Genomic DNA, 21,559 nt, shown 5'->3' with positions numbered 1-21,559 from the left:
GGGCCCCATCCAGTCTTTGGCCCTGAACACTTCCAGGGATGGAGCATCCACAGCTTCTCTGGGCAGTCTGTGCCAGCACCTCATCACCCTCTGAGGGAAGAATTACTTCCTAACATTTATCTAAATCTCCCTTCTTTACATTTAAAGTTGTTATTCCTTGTCCTATTACTACAGGCCCTTGTAAAAAAAGTCTTTCTTTAGCTTTTCTGTAGGCCCACTTTAGGTACTGGAAAGCTACAGTGAGGTCTCCTCAGAACCTCTTCTCCAAGCCGAACAAGCCCAGCTTCATAGGTGAGCTGCTCCAGCCCTCTGATCATTCTCCTGACCTCCTCAAGAGGTTCTGGGCTCCAGCAGCTCCCTGTCTGTAGGCTATGGCCTCAGAGCTGGACGCAGTGCTGTAGGTGGGGCCTTACAAGAGTGGAGCAGAGAGGGGACACTCACTTCTCTTGCCCTGATAGTTACGCTTCTTTTGATGCATTCCCAGGATGTGGTTGGCTTTCTGGGCTTGTAAGTGCACGTTGCCAGGTCATGTTGAGCTTCTTATCAGCTAACACCTCTAAATCCTTCTCCTGGCTTCTCTCAATCCATTCTCCTCCCAACCTGTATTCGTGTTTGGGATTGATGCAACTCAGATGCAGGACTTTGCACTGAGCCTTGTTGAACTTAATGAGTTTTGCACACGCCCACTTCTCGAGCCTGTCCAGGTGCATCTGGATAGTATTCTTTCCCTCCAGCCTGTCAACTGCACCATACAGCTTGCTGTCATCTGCCAACTCACTGCAGGTGCACTCAATCCTGCTGTTGTGTCACAGACACAGATGTTAAACTGTGCAGATCACAATACCAACCCCTGAGGAACACCATTGATCACTGGTCTCCACCTGAACATTGAGCCATTGACCACAGCTCTGAGTGTGACCATCCAACAAGTTACTTACCTACCAAGTGATCCGTCAAAGCCACATATCTTCAATTTAGAGACAAGGATGTTGTGCAATACAGTATCAAATGCTTTCTTTGCACAAGTCCAGATAGATGATGTCAGTTGCTCTTCTCTTTTCCACCAATGCTATAACCCTGTCATAGAAGCCACTAGACTTGTGATATTCTGAGTACCTGGGCAACAGAAGTTATTGTTGGGTGTCTTCTGTGCTACCTCTTAAGACAAGAATTTAGTGTTTATAGAAGAAGAATGCTTTTCTTCTTTTGAAAGATGGGAGGTGTTGGCTTCAGCGCAGATTGTAAACTGAGAAAATGCATGGATGCAATATCTTTGCAGAAGAATTAGGTAAGTAATACTGTGTTTTATTGTTATTTGTTGAAATACTGAAATTGCTATATTGCATTTGTGTTTGGGTCATCATAAAAATTACTTACTGGAGCTAAATTGTATTTCAAAATTATCAGTGAAATAAGGCATGAGAAGAGCAGCCTGCAGTGTTCGTTCACCTGAAGGTGAGGGGCAAGATGATACTTACTAGTAGCTGTACCTCTGAGTTGGGCTGCACTGTGCAGAGAGCACAGGGCAGCTGTTGGCTGCAACCTCTCGGCCTCATCTATTCAAGTCTTCCAAAATGACAGTTCCTTTGTTTCAAAAATGGGTAAAAAGCCTGCCTCTTGTATTTCTCCAAAATCAACTGTCATAGTTTTTGGTTAAGTCTTGTCACAAAAGTTAAACTTTTTCACTGGGAGCCGCTTGTGTTTGACACTGGAGATTTTTTAGGCAATTTAGGAGTTGTTTTTCCATTTAATTCCTTGCTTTTGCCTGACTTACCTTGTCAAGAATTTCCACGGGAAAGCAGTAGCTCTCGGAAGACTTCTGAGTGCTGAGCTGTTCCTTTTGTGCTTTTGGGTCACCGCCTGCCTATGTGTGCACATCCAGATGGCAGCCACTCACTTCTGATGCAGCCTGGGGATGGGATGGGATGTCTTGGACTGTTGCAGCCAGGACACGTCTCTATTAGCAGAGACAGAATGGTGAAGAGCCTGTGATGGCCTCCCCGATGCGTGGCCCAGCTCATGATACTCAGAGCAGTTCTGTCTAGAGATCCTCTGGCTGTGTGTGCTGTCAGCTTCTTCCAGACACAAAGGGATGCAAAAGTTCTGAAAAGCTTACAGGCCAATAAATTGTCAGATTGCCCTACGAACATAAGGCCCCAGGGATGTTGAGATGTTTGTTGTCTTTGAGTTTCTGGGTGAGTTACGCAAAGTGTTGGAAAGAATAGGGTAAAAGGTAATCTTGTTTGCTTCCTGCAGCCCAGCCAAGTCCCACTGAGTCAGCCAAAAAGAGAGCTGCTCTAATACTGATGATGTTCCCTGTTGAGGGCATCTCAGTCAGCCACCTCTGTTCCTGTTTGTGTGCCCAGCAGGAGCTGAGGGATTTTCTGCCTGTCCCTGAGGAAGGGGGTTGGTTTAAGTTCTTTAAGACTGACAGTGGGGATGCTTTCATGACCACATACACCACAGGCTTCCTAAATAACTTGGGCAGGTTTCTCTTAACCTGCTAAAAATAGGGTACCTGACAAACTGCTCTGCATCTGACTTAGGAGGAGACAGGCCACTGGGCCACCTCTGCTGTGCGCTGGGTGATGGCTGAGCACAGCACCGTGCCCGAGCAGGTGTCCGGCTCAGTGCCTCTGCAGCACACGATGTGTGCTTCTCGTGCTCAAGGTTGTCCAAACCTCTGCTGCATGTGCTGTCAGCCCTTTGGGGCTTTGCTCTGTGGGAATGTGCAGCACTTCTGAGGCACTTCTTAAGGCCACTTTATGAGCTAAGAACGCAGAGAGGCAGTGTGGGCAGTGAGCACTTCATAGAATCGTGGGGTTGGAAGGGACCTCAAGAGATCATCGAGTCCAACCCCCTGCTCATGCAGGTACCCTACAATAGGTCGCACAGGTAGGCATCCAGACAGGTCTTGAATATCTCCATAGAAGGGGACTCCACAGCCGCTCTATGGACAGCCTGTTCCAGTGCTCCATCACCCTTACCATAAGGAAGTTCTTCCGCATGCTAGTACAGAACTTCCCCTCACTTTGATTCAAAAAACTGAAGGTAATGTGGAAACAACGGAAGCAAATTTGCTGTTGTCAGTGCGCTGCTTACAATGAACAGGAAACAGACCGTGGTTGAGCCCTTTCCCACTGCACCCGTGTTGGGTACACACACTTGGGTGTGGGTTTACTGTGCGAGGGTGATGGGCAGAGTGCCCTTGGCCTGTAACAGGCTCTGATGGACACGTGCATGCGTGTGTATGTGCCCCCAGACAGCTGACTGTTAGCTGAAACCACTGTGCACTGTTTCAGGTCCTGTGTCTCAGGCATAGCAGGGGGATGTGACACCCCCCTGTGAGGAACCCAGTCCATGGTTCAGAATGTGACTGGCCCTAGATGGCATTAGCCAATAGAGTCCTGACTTTAACTGCATGGAGATGTGCTTCCCTGGGAACGCACAGAATTGTTACTGTCTGACTTCCAGTGCTTCCTGCTGTGATGGCTCACCTGTCTGTCCAGGGGACACTGCAGTGCTGTGCTGCCAACAGCCTGCCACATCCCTCAGCCTGTGCCCTGCTGCCTTGCTCTGGCCATGAATTCCTTGTAAAGGAGAATGTTCCCTTGTCTCCTACCCAGACCTGTCTCAAGACAGCTGGAGGAGACCTTTTTTCCTTATTCCTTTTCTTCTTGTTCATATAGCAGCACAGTGCCGTGCTATGTGTGCAGGTAACCATGCACAGTAGGCGTGAGGAGTAAATGAAACCTAAAAGCTGGCATGGATTAGTTTATTCTGTAACAGCTGCAGAGAATCTGTTGCACCAAAGCCATAGCTGGCCAGCCCTGCACCTCAGTGTGCTCACACAGCAGCTGCAGTAGTGCTCTGCAAGCCGGCAAAGCCCCATTTCCCAGTGCCCAGTAATGAATGTGCTGAGCGCTGCTGGCAGGGAAGGATTAACCACACTGCGACAGAACAGGCTGGATACATTTTATTGGCAACGCTAGTGTCATACTCGGGAACCACAACCCTTTGTCAGACTGTTAGTGTTAACTTGCATGACAAGTATCAGTGACCAACTGTATTTGAAATATTGTTAAAGTGCCTAGAAATAATGGGCGTCTTAAAAAAAGGAAAGGAAACGCACTCCATCCACTCAAGCCAACCTTTATAGATCTTACATCTTAAGCACAACTGATGTACTGTAATTGTTACGCGGACTTTAATGTAACCTCTACAGCAGCACACAGACAATGCAGTTCTCTCATTATGCACATGCTTTAGGATCGTTTATTTTAATGCTTTCAAATAAATATGTTCCATGCAGCACACCGCAATAAATAAGGAGCAGCAACTTTTGTATAGTACATCCATTCATAATGTAAGTCACCATGTGAAACACCACATCTAAAGCCTTTGGCCCAGTCCCATACAGTGAAGCACACCACATCTGCACATAATCATATCTGGCTTCATATGGATTTAATAGGACTACGCCAGAAGGGCAATGTGAGCACAAGTTTAACCAGGGGTTCCTACCCATTAAATACAGCTACTAAGTAGTTAAAAAGCAACAACTAAACCCATAAAGGGTTGATTTGTCTTTTCTTTCTTACTTTTCAGACAGAAATATAAAGTATGAAAATGCTCTGGATTTTTTCAGCCCCGTGTAAAGCCGTGTGATTAATATGGAATGCTCTGAGCAATACTGGCACGCACGCTGGCATAGGCAGCCACAGCACGACGGGCTCGGCAGGGAAGGCCGCTCCTCCTCTTCTCTATGCCGCCAGCTCCACTGCCCCCTCCTCCTCGCTGTCCGCCCGGTTGGCGCGGATCTCCACTAGGGTCCGAGCGAAGCGTGTCCATTCGTCGTTGTGTGGGACCGCCAGCTGCAGAGAGACAGGACAAGGATGGCAACCCCAGGCTGAGGCACGGCTCCTGCCACAGCCCATGGCCGTCCATGTCAGCCCACAGTGCTGCCCCATCCCGGCACAAAGCTGAACAAAACTGTTCTCCCGTCCAGCTCCGGTGGCAGAGAGAAAAGCTTATCTCCCTGCACGATTCTGGGGAGAAGTTCTTTGCTTAAGCATTGTTGCAGAACCCCTTTGTTAATCTTTCTGATTTTCCAAACTATGACAAGCTCGATCTCTGTGACACATCCATGTGTGCTTCACAGCACACACATGGCCAAGAGTAATTGATTGCAGGACCGAGGTCACTGCGTACAAGGTAACTGATTTTACAACGTTGTACTGAAACCATGTTCCTGAAGTTCATTAAAGCTCTTAGTAAAATAAATATATTCTGTTATCTTAGTTACTCTCCTCTATGTTAAGGAATTTACCATGAGGAAACATGCACTATAAGGGGAATGTAAAACCAACTGGAGACTGCCCCACCAGCATCTGTTTTGAAATTGACTCGTAAGATCCGTTTCCATTCAATAGCACTGATGTTTCTGGTGAAGAGCTCTTGAACATCAGGCTTCAAGAGGAGCCTTAACCCACAGCAGAACTTCCTGAGAAAAACGCAGTAATGATATGGCAAAAGGCAGTCATTTCTTGCTGGATCCAACACTACGATTTCTGGAAGACAACGCAAACTGAGATGGTCCATACTGGAATACGAGCAAATAGTTCTCACCTCCTTCCTTCTCCAGCAGTCCATATGGCTGGAGACTAAGCAAAAGTGATTTACACAAACTGGGAAGCCCGATTTGGGCAAGAACTTGCATAACAGGCTAATGTTAACCTTGTGTGTACACTGCTGCAAGTTCAGAGTTGATTGCTTGGATGGGTATTTGCAATATCTCCTTGTGTCTCAATGAAGTCAATGAGATTTTCAACACTGCATCTAGTTTTGCCTCTACAGCCAATATTCTGGGCAATGATCTAGCATATGTTTTAAAGTTTCCCACATATAGGGCATATACCAATGACTCAGCCATGTCATATGAAGGACTGGCATACAGTAGTTTTGTTTTGCCTACTGAAATATTGAATTAATACAGCTCAATATTTACTGAGGTTGCAGACCAAAAAATACCATCTGTGTGAAAGCTACCAGCCCTCAGTGTGCCTCCACCTTCCACTTCTGCATTTTTCTCTTTGACTATTGGAATGGAGACCAGAGTTCCAGGAGCAAACCATGGGAGCCAGCCGTCTCTTTCACACACACAGATGTGGATCTGCTGTGGTCTTCAGTTGAAAGAAAGCTCTGTTCTTTGAAGAACATTAAGCAGAAGGAAACATTAACATCAAGATGAAGGTCACTTCACCAACACACAAGCACCCATAGCAAAGGTTTGGTCACACACACGCCTACACAAACACCTGCAGAGTAAGCTGGGAGACAGTGCGAAGATCCTTCCATTACACATGAAGCCAAAGCCATCTGTGCATCAAATTCTATGTCACCATTGCTAGTATTCTAAAAGACTTTCTTTCTCATAATGTACATAGCACTATCATTTGTCAAACTGAATGAAAACATTAAATAAGCCTCAGTTATGTCGAGTAGTGAAATTGTTACAGTGGAACAATATATTAGGCAAAGGATTCCGTGAATTTAATAAAGCCTCATTTCTTGTTGTCTTTTTAAATCCCAAATGGCTTTACATTGTATTAAGTGGCTCAAGATAATACATCAAAAGAAAAAAAAAAAAAAAAAAAAGAATGTATTTATTACACTGAGATAATTTAATTCCCTTTACACCACAGCACGGCCACAGACAAATAAAGCCCAAATGACAACAAACTGAAAACTGAACATCCTCCCTGCAAACGTAGATATGCAGTATAGCTAACTAACAGCTTCAGAAGGCCTCAGGCCTTCTTTAATGCCTCAAATCACAAAACAGTGATTTAAGCGAAGACCGTTAGCACACAGATGAAAACATTCAGTGTCCACATGCAATCTAATTACTTAGATCTCTGTTTTATTTTACCTTATTTAATCTCACACACTGCATCATGCCTTCAACAAAGGGAGAATTCTGCTAATAGTCTGGTAGTAGAACAACCCTCTCTAATCTAAATCCTTCAGGGATGCAGAGTCAAGGAAAAATAGATTTTTGTTCTTCTTTCTAAGAAATCCCTTATGCTGAACCACACAAGTTATAAGGCAAAAGACCACAAACAAAAACGAAAGTATCCAGAAACTCCAATTCAAATTTTTGTATGAATTAATGCTCCCAGTCATTGTCAATTAAAGATCCTTCAGCTGGGCATACACACACTGGTAACTGCTGAAGGCCCGTGTGCCTCCGTGGGCCAAACTCCCCATTTCAGCTTTCCTGATGCAGTAGTTGTACTGCAAATCCCAGGGCAAGAGTGGAAGAAAATAAATTTGTAGGAAAAGGGCGGGGACTTAGAGCTGTTTAGGCATTTCTTACTCATCTGTCATTTCTCTGTCCACTGTCAGTTACTCCAAAGTAGCATGCGTTGAGTTCCAGCAGTCATAATCACTACACAGAGTGGAAATGTTCACCGAAGCATAAGGTAATATAATAACTTATATTAACATTTGGGTCATAAGGTTATTTGAATGAACTGACACCATGCTATGGAGCAGAACAAGAAAATAAATGTTATTAAGTGTTCTCCTTTGATCCCTTCACAAGAGAATGTAAGCGCTACCTACAGCTAATTAATTAACTCAATTACTCACACCACTTTAGCTTAAATACCACAGTGTATTTAGGTTGCATCAGATAGCAATTCTAATGAGGAAAACCAGTATTACCAAAGCAATGTGGTGACTTAAGCCAAACTTTGTCTGTTCAGATGCTAGGAGTTGTTCGGTCTTCTACCCAGCTTTTAAAATATCAAAAAAGTTCAGGCTGCAAGTGTGACTACAAGTTTATGCATCCACACAAACCTGCTCCTGCTTGTGAAGTTACGTGTGCTCAGCTGGTTACAGGTAATGCAAGAAAACATTTTAGCAAGATGCTAAAATGTTGATTCATTTTTTTATAGGGTGAAGCTACTTAACTTGGGACAACTGAGGTTCTTCATTTCTCAACAATTAACATTTTCTTTCTATCACTCTAACCTTGTGAGAACCCTCTCCTCAATTAAAATCCATGAAATATCTACCAAAAGCACTTCAGTATCTATAAAATGGGTATCTGTAACTGTTTGATAAAAGATCAGTAACCTGTAACATACTAAACATCACACACACGTAACACTTTATCATTTCAACTAGTTCACAAACTGCTTCTCAATGATATTCAAAAGCTGATTTATGTCATGCAAACTCTCAGAATTAATTTGTCCACCACCTCTATTACTATGATTTTAGATACAGAGATTCTGGTGAGAAAAAGCATCAGTAAAGCTTCTGATGGAATGGAGCAGCACAAACACCACTGCTGAAAAGGAAGCACTCCTTGGGCAGCACTTCCCAACCAGCAACCTGAGACTCCCACGCAAAGTGAGCTCAGTGCAGCCCCTTGCACCACACACAAGGACCAGTATGCAGCAGCCACAGCTACTGCCAAGTACTGGAGTGGTGGATTGGCAATTTCAGCAAGCTCAGGCTCCGTTCCAGACAGTAACACCGAGTGGATTCCTAACTATTCTTGTGATGTGCTACAGTTACCAGGTTATCTTATTAGGGACAAATAACATCACACCCATGTGAACCTTACCCAGCTTGTGCTTCCCTGGGTCTGCCAGATGCACAGAAGGCAACCACTGACTGGACAGAATGGAATACAAAGTGCTTAGAAAGTGAGATGATGGGATGCGGTGACGTAAGGCTTATACGACTATATAAGGAGGTCTCCCCATTCTCATTTGTCTCCTTCCCAACAGCCAGAGGTGGCTGCATTCTGGTAAGTCAGAAGCCTCTGGTCTCTAGTATTAATCTCAACCTCTTCAATTTTGGTGATAATGTGTTGAGCTGGCGGGATTTATCTGGTTGGGTTGCACAGGCCAGCTACAGAAGGTTGATTTTTTTCTTCTCACCTTTTCGGAGCCATGGAGCCACAGAAGACTTAGAAGCAACAATGCTTAGAAGCAACTGTGTACAGTTTTGGGCACCACAATACGAGGACATAAAACTTTATAGTAAAGATCATCTAAAGGAAGTTATGAAAATAGTGCAGGGTCAAGGCAAGCAAGGGATGTGAAGAGAGACTGAGGTCTCTTGGTTTGTTCAACTCAGAGAAGAAGAGGCTGAGGAGAGGCCTCACGGGAGCCTACAGCTCCTCACAGGGAGTGGAGGGGCAGGAGCCTTTATATGAAACTTCTAAGGCATTCTGTGCTACCTGAGCTCCAGCCGAGCACATCATTTACCTGCTAGTTCTCCAGTCCTGAATCATAAACGTGCTCTCCTTGACACTAGTATTGACCAAGAAGATGGCATATGTGCATTCTGATAAGAGAATATGGGAGTTCTCTCTCTTCCTGAGGCTCCCAAGGCAAGCTAGTCACAGGTAGCAGCACAAACAGGGGTTTCACCAAGAACAGCCTTCTCCACCTTCTTGTTAAGGCAGAGATATCCTCAGAGTGCAGAGCTTCCAATCCATACACCAGACGTCATCCAAACACAAGCTGTATGTCCCTACGTTTCTACAGAAACCGTGCTTTTAGGAACTTCCCTGAGCATTACTACCCTTAAAATCTTAACGCAGAACTCAGGGAAGGGTTATTTGTGCTCAAGAAGAGACACCTGTCGACACTGCCAGCTGTGCTTGCTAGTGCTAGGTTCCCTAGGCAAGCAGAAGAACAACAGAAATACAGTGAAGACACTTATCAGCAGAAATTTAATTTCATTTTCAGATCATTAAACACTTTCTGGTAATATCTTCTCTTTTAATTTATGTCTATTAAAAAAAAAAAAAAATCTTTTCTAGACCAAGCAAAAAACAACAAAAAAAAAAAAAAAATTCCAACCCTGAATATCCAGAAAGTTGAAATAAGATATTGCACCATATTTCAAGTTTTTCAGTGTACTCCCCTCCTATCCATCTTTTTTATTGCTGAAAGTGTTTCAGCTCAATTTGTCCAAATCTCTGTATAGCTTCAGTTTCCCTGAAAAACCACTTTCCAGGGCATGAATTATTCATTGAGGATATTTCACTTTATTCCTGGCTCAGTGCATTTCCTGGAGCCTCTAAATCTTTGGGATGGGAATGGACAAGTCTTTCTGCCTTCATCCCTCCATGCTCTTGTCCAGCACCACTGTTCTGTGAGGGCTGCGGACTCTCCTGAGAAGGAGAAAATGCAACAGTAATTTCAAGAGCAGCAGTCTCACTTTGGAGAAGCCAGCTTCCCAACCTCTCAAAGGGAGCACAGTAGTCCATATTCAACCTATTGTATTTCTTTTTAATGACTGTACCTCATGGTCAATTTACCTGTCATTGTGATACCGGTTCACAAACTGCAGTGCTGATTACCGGTGAAAGTATTGTGCAATCCAGAGCACTAGGTTAATAATTACATTTTTTTTCACCCTTACCTGGAGTTCTGATAGCTCAAAGGAAAAATAGCAGTGGGAAGACCTTTCTCAACATTGTCTCTGACTCCTGGGTTAATTTGGAGGAGTGCATTTTTCCAACCCAAACGATCTATAATCACCTCTAACACACACGTTTCAAGAACACAGGTGTAAAAGGAGAATCTGAAAATGAACCGTTACACCACGACTCGGAGCAATCTGCCAAATGTATGTGGTCTGCAGCCACACACTGTTTTCAATTAGACGTTTGCAGACGAGCCTGCACGGTGGTCCAAGCAACACTTCAAGGGTGATAGACGCTCCCAAGTCAAAAATCTGTGACCCATTCCAACGTTTTATATAAGCACAGTGCTTTATTTTCTTGGTTTTGCATATAGAAAACCCTATTCTGACCTAAGTTACGTGATGGGTTTTTATAGCTAGTCACCATGCTCCTAGAGATCAGGAGCTTTCTGATTAACATGTATCCTTCATCCACTGCATTCACGCTTTCTGCTCTTTGGAGGTAAAGGCTTGCCTTACAGAGAATACTATTCACTCGTCTCCACTTTGGCAGAGCTGCAAGAGCAAGAAAATCGAGGAGAACAAAAACTATATGAAAATTAATGCTCCTCTCATCTCTAAAATGTTCTGTTGCTATTATATTTTTTGACAAAGGCTGTTTAATCACTCTTTGAAGAGCTAACTAATTAAAACATGAGAATATTGAATTTGTGAAAAACAGCAAGTTTTCCAGCAAGTAAATTAATTTTAATGACTGAAATCTTAAAATTCACACTAATTTATCTCTGTGTGTGGTTTATCACCATTTTTATATTCTCTCAATTTAATAGCGCCATCAAATAAATGCAGCTTCAGGAGAATATCATTTTTGCCATTTTCCCTAGGCAGAATTTTGTCAGCCTGTATCATCCATATCATCCTCTAAAATTACACGCTGGACTGAAAAGAAATCTGTTGCAAATACTTTGTGCAATGGATTAACAATGTCTGAATGTATTTAAGACACTATAGGTAAAAATGTTTGTATGATGGTAAAATACGACTACTGAAATAGCTGTAGCTCGGTCTTTTCTGCAAAGCAGGACAGATGATAATCTAATTCTCTGGGTAAAAATAAGGACCTGCAGGACGAGGATCATCATGCTTACAGATCAGAAACACGAATAGCATTTCTCCTTTAAACAAGTGATCTAATCTTCCGGAGTTCAACAGGTATTTTATCACTGACACTGAGGTGAAAACAGATATAGAGATGTAAATGTGAAGTACCTTGATAGGCACACACACAAAGTCAGCAGGCACACACCTATTCTGGCCCTGCTCTTGCCCCACAGAATCCATTCCAGAATGTCTCTGACATTTTTCTCAACCTATATGGATTTCTTTTTTCCTGAAAAACCCTATATTTTTCCAGGCAACACCCTATGCCACACACATGGATGGAAACAAAGTGGGAGGTAATGTGCAAGGAAATGGCCACCAAAGTAACCAAGAGCACCCTTTTCACATAACTATGGTACCACTGTATTTAACTCTTGGGAGAGCCGAGCATCACTGGTAACAATGGATGAAACCACTGGCAGGAACTCAAACCCCACATACTGCATGCAGATGATTTTAATAAGATACAGTGTTTAGACCACAAAGGATACACTCCAGAGTAGCTCTATATATATTTGTTTACTTAATTGAAGGGGTGGAATCCCATAGGCAGCCTAAATACTGCATTTATTCTCTGCACAGCAGTCAGTCTAGTGTCACAGACACAGTGTACACCAAGCTTCTATGGAGTTAATTACTTAGCCCTCATCTAGATTAATGTCTGTTGTGATTTATTTCTTTGCAATTCACCAGAGTCTGATTTAACTAGTACTGCCATAGTAAAAAGACAAAATATTAGTTTATATGAAAAAAAAAAAAAGCTTAATTTCTAACAGAAACAGAACAGATCTCCTTCCAAGGAGAACGGCAGCTGCTCAATCGTTACATATTTAATGGTAAACTCTGTTTCGAATACAAAATAAACAATGGTGTTACTTTAATAACTTCCATGTAATGAGGAAAGATGCACTGTACAGAGTTTCTACATACGAATTCAAGTGTTTGAATGCCTATTAATTCTTCTCTAAAGTCAGTCCCTCTTTGTCTCTAGCAGTCATCTTGATGCCAGGCTACCGGGAGAACAGACTAAAATGTAGTCTGTAAATTATACATACATGACACACAAATGCATGTTAACAGAACATTACGACTGCAGACTCTTAACACTTCAAAGATAGGAAATGTCAAGAGTTAGGCTTGACTCCCATGATTTAAGCATGTTATTCATTTTGCTTTATGACACTGTCTTTAATCTTTCTCCAAAAAAAAAAAAAAAAAATTTAAAAACCAACCCACAGAACTTGTGCTGGAAGCAAGCAGCAATTTCAGAAAATTTCAGCCTGATTTCAGCCTGAAGGATTAGAACTTGATAGGGCTTATGAAAAAGAAAGCAAGAAAGTGGGAAGTATCTTTAATTGTAGACAATCCTACATTTCAGCCTGTAATATCAGAGTAGGCTCAGACTCTCCCAAACTAACTAGAAAGACTGATATCCAAACAATCAAACAGATTTTTCTCCCCTCAATTAGTGTATCAACATGCTGCATTTGGTATTGACTACAGAAGACAAAACACTGAGTTACCACAAGATTCTTGAAAGAGATGACAAAGGTGAAATTTCAGCTGCTTTTGTTTCCCTAGATCACCTCATAGTTTTAAAATAAGAAACTTTAAAACTATCAGTTTATAGACTATTCTTAAGCTGTTTCCATGTAATACCTCAGACCTTTCCCAGGCATTTTGTGGTGGTCCTCTCCTATGGATCTCCTTGTGATATTTCCAATGGCAGCAACTACTGACCTCTTTAGATCCTTGGAAAGAAGAGAGATTTAGCATAATTCAATAGCTACAAGAGAAGAAAGAGCACCTGCTGTGCTTCAGAAAAGCTAACCATTTTTCTAAGAAAGAGGCGGTGTCCTATACAGCAATAATATTCAGAGTTAAGAAAAGGAGGTACACATCCCATCATTCATCTCCCATAAGGATCCTAGTCTTGAGATGTGGAAGTCAGAGAAAAGTCATGGAAAACTCCTGTAATTTTTTTTGCCTGAGTATTGAATTAAGTGATCACATAATTCCTGCTCTACCAAAGTATATTATCTTGGGTTAGAAGAGATCAGAACTATATTATTCCCACTGACTGGAAAAGGGAACCTCATTTTCCAGAAGGGAAAAAAAAGAAGATCCAGGAGACTACAAGACAGTTAGTCTCACCTCTGTCCCTGGCAAGATCATAGAGCAGATCCTCCTGAAGGACCTACTAAAGCGCATGGAAAATAAAGATGAGGCAACTGGTGGTAACCAACATGGCTTCACCAAGGACAAATAATGACTCACAAACTTGGTGGCCTTTTATGATTTACAGATACAGTATCAGTGGATAAAGTAAGAGCAACTTATATCATCTACCTGGACTTGTGCAAAGCATTTGGCAGTGTCCAGCACAACATCCTAATCACCCAAGTGGAGAAAAATGGATTTGATGGGCTTGCAGCCCACGAGGCCAACTGTATCCTGGGCTACATGAAGAGAAGCATGAGCAGCACGTCAAGGCAAGAGATTCTGCTCCTCCACTCTGCTCTCATGAGACCCCACCTGGAGTACTGTGTGTTCTTCTTCTGGTGCCTTCAGCAGAAGGACATGGAGCTGTTGGAGCAGGTCCAGAGGAAGGCAACAAAGATAATCAGAGGGCTGGAGCACCTTCCCTAGGGGGTCAGGCTGAGAGAGCTGGGCTCTTCAGCCTGGAGAAGAGAACGCTATGGGGTGAACTTATAGCGACCTTCCAGTACCTGAAGGGGGCCTACAGAAAAGCTGGGGAGGGACTTTTCATAAGGGCATGTAGTGACAGGACGAGGGGAAATAGCTTTAAACTGGAAGAGGATAGATTTAGACTTGATATGAGGAAGAAATTCTTTACTGTGAGGGTGCTGAGACACTGGAACAGGTTGCCCAGTGAGGTTGTGGATGCCCCCTCCCTGGAAGCATTCAAGGCCAGGATGGATGGGGCTCTGAGCAACCTGGTCTAGAGGGAGGTGTCCCTGCCTGTAGCAGGGGGGTTAGAACCAAATGATCTTACAGGTCCCTTCCAATCCAAACCATTCTACGATCTGTTCTTACCATAGCATTACAAAATGTAAAAATGCCAAATGGATCAAAACTGGAATGTAGGGAGTTTTCAATCTGTTGTTCCTTCCAATATCCAGTTGTTTTTTTTTTTTAAACTGACAACTGTATTGATCATTTTTACGTGAACTGCAAGAGCTTCAGTCTGTCAGGTAACTGCACTGGCAAAGGTGTCTTCATGGAAGCCCAGCTGAATGAAGGAGCACTGCCTCAGGGAAGAAACACCACGGTGTCTTTAGCTTAGTTTGTTTCCTTGAGCTTTTTGGCTCCCAGATGGGGAAAGAACTCCCACCAGAAAAGCAGAATTAACTGCTCTTTTTTTTTTTGTTATTGTTTGTTTCCATGAGGATTGCTGCTTCCCCTTTTGTTTTGAATGCATTTCATTACCTGCAGAAGCTCATCATGAAATGGCACTGTTTTTTCTTCATTTCAGACATAACCACTCGAAGATATATTTTACATTGAAATTAAAAACTGCATATGGAATTTTAGCTACTGAATACAATGTATTAGGGAACAGCTTTCCTCACTTGGTATTTTAGTGTAACCATTACCTTCCAAGTCATTAATTATATAGTTTTTCATGTTTTAAACACATACCATTTTGCAAACCATAAAAAAAATTAAAGACATAATTAAGGATTCCCAAAATAAAATCTGCTATTGGATGTGAATGGTTGAAACCACAGAAAAATCATAAAGAAAATTAATTCTAGAAACGGCTCTTGTTTCAGAAGTGTTTAACAACACAATGATAGCACGTACATTTCAATTAAACTTGCAAATTGCTGAAGGCAGATTGAGTTTAAACTAAATTTTGCATTTGTTACTTTTTCCCTTCCACACTCCACTTTACTTGAAGCTATGAAAATTTCCAGACTCATATCAGAAAGGTTTCTTTCAGAGAAAATATTACACAAAAGACTAACTAGATATTTAAAAATAAACATTCCATGAAACTATTGGCATGCATTTTCTTCAGCTCTGTTCCCTATCAGTTTTCCAGGGTGCAGGTCCAGAACAAGGCAGAGTAGCTTAAGCATTCACTGTCTGCACTGCCTCATGCACATCTACTACAAAAAACCTGAGCCCTGATTATCTTTTCCACTGAGCTTATTCAAAGGTTTTCAGGAGGAGCAATAACTGAGGAGCTACTAGTGAAGCCACCACTAATGTGTAGTGGACAGATTCATACAATCAGATAGATCCTTTTCTTCTTTCTCTTGTCCTCTACACTGTTTTCCAGCAGGAAAATACCTGTAGAAAGATTACATACCACTCTCCCTTCTCCTATTCCTGCAGGCTTTCTGTGCAAAGGGAATGATCTCTTACAGCTTTTCTTCTGCTCTCATCGCTTCGTTATCTGAGTGCCTTCTAATAGTGCATTAAGCTACATGATTAACTACTGTCACATGTGGCTTGTTCTCTCTGATCCTCTCTGCAGGGGGAGAATCTGGGCCTTTGCAAGGGAAAAGGAAACATACGTTGGCTTTAAAAGTAGTGTGCAGATGAATAAAAAGGACTGGAGCCAGATTTTTGTTGGTTGGCTGATTTTAAGCTTTATACTTCATGTGACAAGGGCTGGAGGAATTCTTATAAAAGATACCTGTACCAATCTGGAAATTTATATCTTTTCACCCTGTGAAATCCTGAGGAGATAGTAAGGTATTATCCTAAGGTACAGATAAAGAATCAATTTAAGTTTTAGGGTGAATATCTAGACCCCTTTTTCAGCTGTATTCACTCATACCTGCTTAACCCTATTGTGTGATCAACAAATAAGACAGATGATATCTTTGGCAAAAATCTTGTACATTCTTCTTTAGTTTTAGGGAGTAATCTTCCAGTACTAAAATGAAGGTGAAACTCCATACTCACTTATTTAAAACTCTCTTACTCAATTACTCATTTACAGCAAACCAGAAAAAACACTGTCTTCACTAAGAACAAGCGTACATCAGGCAGGCAAAGTGATCCTGTATGCCAGGTTTGACCTACTGCTAACTCACATAAAAGCACTGCGAAGCTGTCTGTTCCCACTGTCCCTGCTTATTTGGAACTTTATCCTCATGGTAGTTTGAAATATTCTTAACAGACTTAAGACACGGCCAACTTGCAGTTGTGTGCTCCAGTGACAGCCTTGCTCTCAGCTTCACAGGTTCTCGCTTTCTGGCAGTAATCACTCCTAGAAATACATGCACCATACATATTTCTCCAGGCTCAAATCTCCCCTGGTAGTTACACCAAGTTCTTCAGTCTCCTTCTGCAGGCTGGTCTCACCTCCCAGCAGCCCAGACCCACACCTCTCACTGGTAGGTATGTTTCAAATGGTCTTTTAAAATACAGGTATTTTTAAAGCAGAGGGGAAACAATGTTGAAGCACTCTTCTGAGTAGCACTGGTTTCATGAAGCTGCTTTGTTATCCAGGAGGCCACAAGAGAGGTGCAGTGGTGCAGCAACACACCATGACCTGCAAACGGCAGCAGGGAAAGGGAAGCTAGCGGCCCTAGGCTGGCATGGAGACAAACAGCTGCAGCCCTCATCTGCTGGTCTTGGGTAAGTCAGTTCAGTTACTTCATAGCTCAAATTTTCTCTTGAAAAACACTTCCCTAATAACAGATTGTTAGTAGGACGTTAAACCCCATTCCAGTCTGCTGTGAAGAAGCTCATTTAAGCACCAAAACAGACTGAAAAAACAAGACAACAGATACCTGTCTCCGTTTCCTATCCAACTTGTAGTAGACTACAGAAATAAGCACATAGTCGTGAAGATGAATATACATTGCTACTCACAGCCATAAATGTATGCATTTATATATTGGGATATAGCCTTTTTTTTTTTTTTTTTTTAATGTACCAGTATTTAAATGTTTGATTTAAACTATCATATACAACAACATTATTTTTCTACGGGAGAAGAAACCAGTGCTTACATAAAGACCTCAAAGCATTCACAGTAACCTAAAGTAATGAATATTGTAATGAGAAACACAAGTATTTAGGGTGATAATGACTGGACTTTGCTCTACTTAGATCGGCTCACCCCCTATGGAGGCTACCAAAGCTTAAAGATTTTATCACCCTAGTAATCAGCAATGGGTAATGGCCTTCATAAAACACAGTAATTAAATTGACTGATTTCAAACTAGTGCATTTTTTTCATTAGGCAGTTCTTATTTAACCTACTTCAAAAATCCCTTTGTGAATATGGCTATATCAGTCTAAATTCAGCTGATGAGGACCAAAGAGCTTGTTCTGTTCAATATTTCAGTTATTATTTAAGTAAAAAGCTGGAGTTTCTAATATGCTCTCATTGCCTTTTTCTATGTCATCTCTATGAGCTTCCAGTTTTAAAAGTCTCTCAAGATTGAACAATATAAAACTAGGGGTGGAGGGGAAGCAAATCAAAACCCTGGCTCTCTGTATTTTCCAACAACTCTTAAGAGATTCTGCTTTGTTAAAACATGCTTTTAAAATCCTCTGAGGCCAATGTTGCAGCCTTTATAGCAAAAATATCAACGGTGAAATTCAGGCTCTGCCTCAAAATCTATTTAATCACCCTTTATGCCTGGATTGTGTTTGTTGTTTTAACTACTGTATCTTACTTGATCTTTGTATGCTTTTGAAAAGTAGTTGGTTGTAAGCACAACCCCTTATTATTGCTCAAATTTGCCTTCACAATATGTACGTGAGCTATTTCTCCGTGTTCCAAGAATACTTGTAACTCAACACAGATTTTAAAATAAAACATTTTATGTCAAGTCTCAGCTTTGCTTTCGTGGTAAAAACATTTCCTAACTCGATACACAGTCTACAAGAGCTTTAGAATGGCAAAAGTAAACCTACTGGAAAATCTACCCGGATAAGTACACGACAGAAAACCTAGTTTCATATTTCTCTCTCTAGGCTACAGCAGTTTAACTGCATGCAAGAGACACTGGGTGTTTCCTGTACGAAATCTATAGTGAAATATCTGAAGATAGGAGCACAAAGTGCCAACCCTACCCTGCTCTAGTCAGAAAAATAATTGACTAAATAGCCGTTCTGAAATGTGAGAGTTGGTCATGAATGTGCATTTCTCTGTCTTGAACCATCAGAATCCCAGAACAGCTGCTGAAGACAGCTAAAATCAAAGAAATTGTTTTACAAGAACCAACAGGATATTCCTTACGGCACCACTGCATCAGCCTTTCAGGCAGTTGCCAGCTCCTCCTTCACTGGCCATGTCTTTTGAAAATGAGATACGGGACTAACATCCGTTATAGAGCAAATAGGGAAGTGTGCAAACAGCCCTAACGGGGCTTATGGAGACATGAACTGTGAAACCTAACAGAGTCAGGTAACGGAGTCAGGTCAGTATGATGCCGATTTCACTGCAAGAAACATCAGAGGTGATAACTGTTAGGACAGTCCCACTTAACTGCTTTCTTTGGCAGAACCAGCTTTCCTGGATGGTCCTGGAAAAGACCTTTTTTTTTTTTTTTTTTTAAATTTTTCTCTAGTTTCACCACACTCATCATTCTTTAAAAGCATGACTAAAACAAACTGAAACACCGCGGAACAGATGCAAGTTTGTCCTGCAAATAATTTAACAGAATAATGTACAGTAATAAACTCCTGTTGATTACAATTTTAGACTTGCCAATACTGTGCTGAAAACTTACTTTATATTTTATTACAATCAAATAATAAATCACTGATTTACAGTTTTTATCTATTCATTCACAAGGCAAACAAAATACAACCTGTAAGAGATTAATGGGGAAAACCAAGAAAGAATGGAGGATGAATAAGAAGCCACTTCTTTCACAATCAAAGGTGCAAATGGTATTCTCAGTAAGCCAGGTAAGTAACAAACATGGTTGTTAGAGAATATTTATGACAGCGGCAACTGTGTAACATCACTGAAGCATGCAAAATGGGAGCAAGCTGTCTAGAAAATATATGTACAAAAGAGACAGTAGTTAGCTCTAACTATCAATCATCCAGACACGTGAATAAATCTACAGTCAGTGGCCCATGTTCTGTTAAAATCAACTTTTACCATACAGAAAACTTGCTGCCCAGAAAATAAGCCAGAAGACCAAATAAGCCAAAATACATTTTACATACTAGCTCCATAATAGCATCTCAGCTTCTAGAACAGCAAAGGTTTGTATATTTAGATCTGTCAGAGAGTAAAGTGCATTAACAGGAACTGGTTACACTCTCTTGTTTTTTAGGCTTAAGATCACATCACAATGAAAGAATTATATTTTTTTTTGTTGTTCGTCTTGGTTTTTATTTTATAATTCAGTGTGTTTAAATCAGTGGTTACTGATCCACAAGAGCACATCTATATGGACTATTTAAGTCTCTTCTCCCCTGGAAGTGTGTGTATAACTCCCATTAATGCTAATGGGCATAAAGCGCACGCATTGAGGAGAAAATAGACCCCTCACTGTGAAAATAAATGTGTTCAGTTATTTTCAGACACGATGCCGAAATCAAACAACTAAAAGTACATACTCTAAGGAGATAACATATATAGCCTAACTGAAAATGTCACCATTATTTCTAACTCCCTGATCATGGACTCTGCCACGGTCCTCATGTCTGCCATTTCTTGTGTCATGAAGACTCTAACCACGTAACATGTTAAAAAGGGGACAAATCCTACACAATCAAAGCAAAACAGCCCTCATCTCAAAGTCCTTGCCTCCAGAAACTATGCAAAGTTAGGCTTTGAGTCTTACATTTTCACTTTAGGCCATATGAGGTTTGTTTTACTCTGCACGGGTTAATAGTGGCAATCTTCACTGTTCTCTAGGTCTTGACTTTACCAAAGTAAAAATTCCTATCATTTAAATTTGTTCCTTAATGATACGATAGCCTGATGTTTTCTATTTGGATTAAAATATCTTTCTTACTCTGCTCAAACAGGTAAGAAAATCTGCTTATATAGTAATGTGAAATTCAAAGAGATTGTATTGTAATAAAACACTGTAACTTATCTATCCAGGTCTTTTTGATAGAGCCAAAGTTTTATGAACTGACAGTTCATCTGATGTGGTATTTGGATCGGCCATGAGAAGAGTTTTAAAAATGCGGAGCATTAATGGTGAGAGTATTTGAGGTCTTTTGTAAAGTGACCTGCTGACTATCTAATGCAAGTAACCACACTCACCTTCCTAAATCAAAACACACCTTCAAATAACTGGATGCCACGGAGTTATCAGCCAGGAAGGGATGAGTTATTTCACAGATGAGGTCTTTACAAAAGTCAGTGCTGGAGGACATAGGTCAAACACTAGAGCTGAAAGGTCAGCTGCCCCAGCTGAGCATCAGGCTATATGACTTAACCAAGCCAACTATGAGATCTCGGCACTGCCAGGTGCTGGACAGTCCAGGTCCCAGCCAATGCTTGCATCACTTCCCTTGCACCGTCACTGATGCTTTATGTGCTCTCATATTAGACAGTACACAGAATAAAACACATCAACAGAACAACACAAATCCACTCTTCTCTGCTGATTTAGCTCCCTCATAACTATATGGACTCACAAATATTACTACTACCAGCACAGGACATGCTAAGGATGACTGGCTGACGGAGGGAGTATGACTGCCCCTTCTTAACTATTGGACCAGCACAGTTGTATCTGAATCAAGCTTGTACAGAAAGGAAGGCAAAGGAGGATGACACCTGAGTGAAGAAGCTTGCCGGTGCCTGCACAATGAAGTAAAAATGGAGCTTATATGGCTGTCATATTTCTGTCAGACATTGCCAAAAGTACAAGACATGTTATGAATTCACTGTGCTTCTTGCTGATGACAGCTAACCATGAAATAACTCATCAGAGCTCTTTATGAACTCACACAGAGGGTTAAATAAGTGAAA

At 41.6% G+C, this 21,559-nt stretch overlaps 1 protein-coding gene across 5 annotated transcripts in view; it reads right to left on the bottom strand.

The window, feature by feature from the left end:
• Positions 1-3,961: 3,961 nt before the first annotated feature.
• DYNC1I1 (dynein cytoplasmic 1 intermediate chain 1) overlaps positions 3,962-21,559 on the bottom strand; it is a 181,171-nt gene continuing 163,573 nt past the window's right edge. For all 5 annotated transcript variants that reach the window (XM_085227476.1, XM_085227479.1, XM_085227477.1 and 2 more), the window contains one exon: positions 3,962-4,874. In XM_085227476.1, the coding sequence (XP_085083602.1) occupies positions 4,764-4,874 (111 nt within the window). In that variant the 3' untranslated portion in view covers positions 3,962-4,763. The remainder of the gene's footprint in view (positions 4,875-21,559) is intronic.

The sequence above is a fragment of the Meleagris gallopavo genome, chromosome 6 (genome assembly GCF_905368555.1).
Source record: "Meleagris gallopavo chromosome 6, MGAL_WU_HG_1.1, whole genome shotgun sequence".
Taxonomy (NCBI): domain Eukaryota; kingdom Metazoa; phylum Chordata; class Aves; order Galliformes; family Phasianidae; genus Meleagris; species Meleagris gallopavo.
Note: the sequence above shows the minus strand (reverse complement) of the source record. Positions and strands in the feature narration are given on the sequence as shown.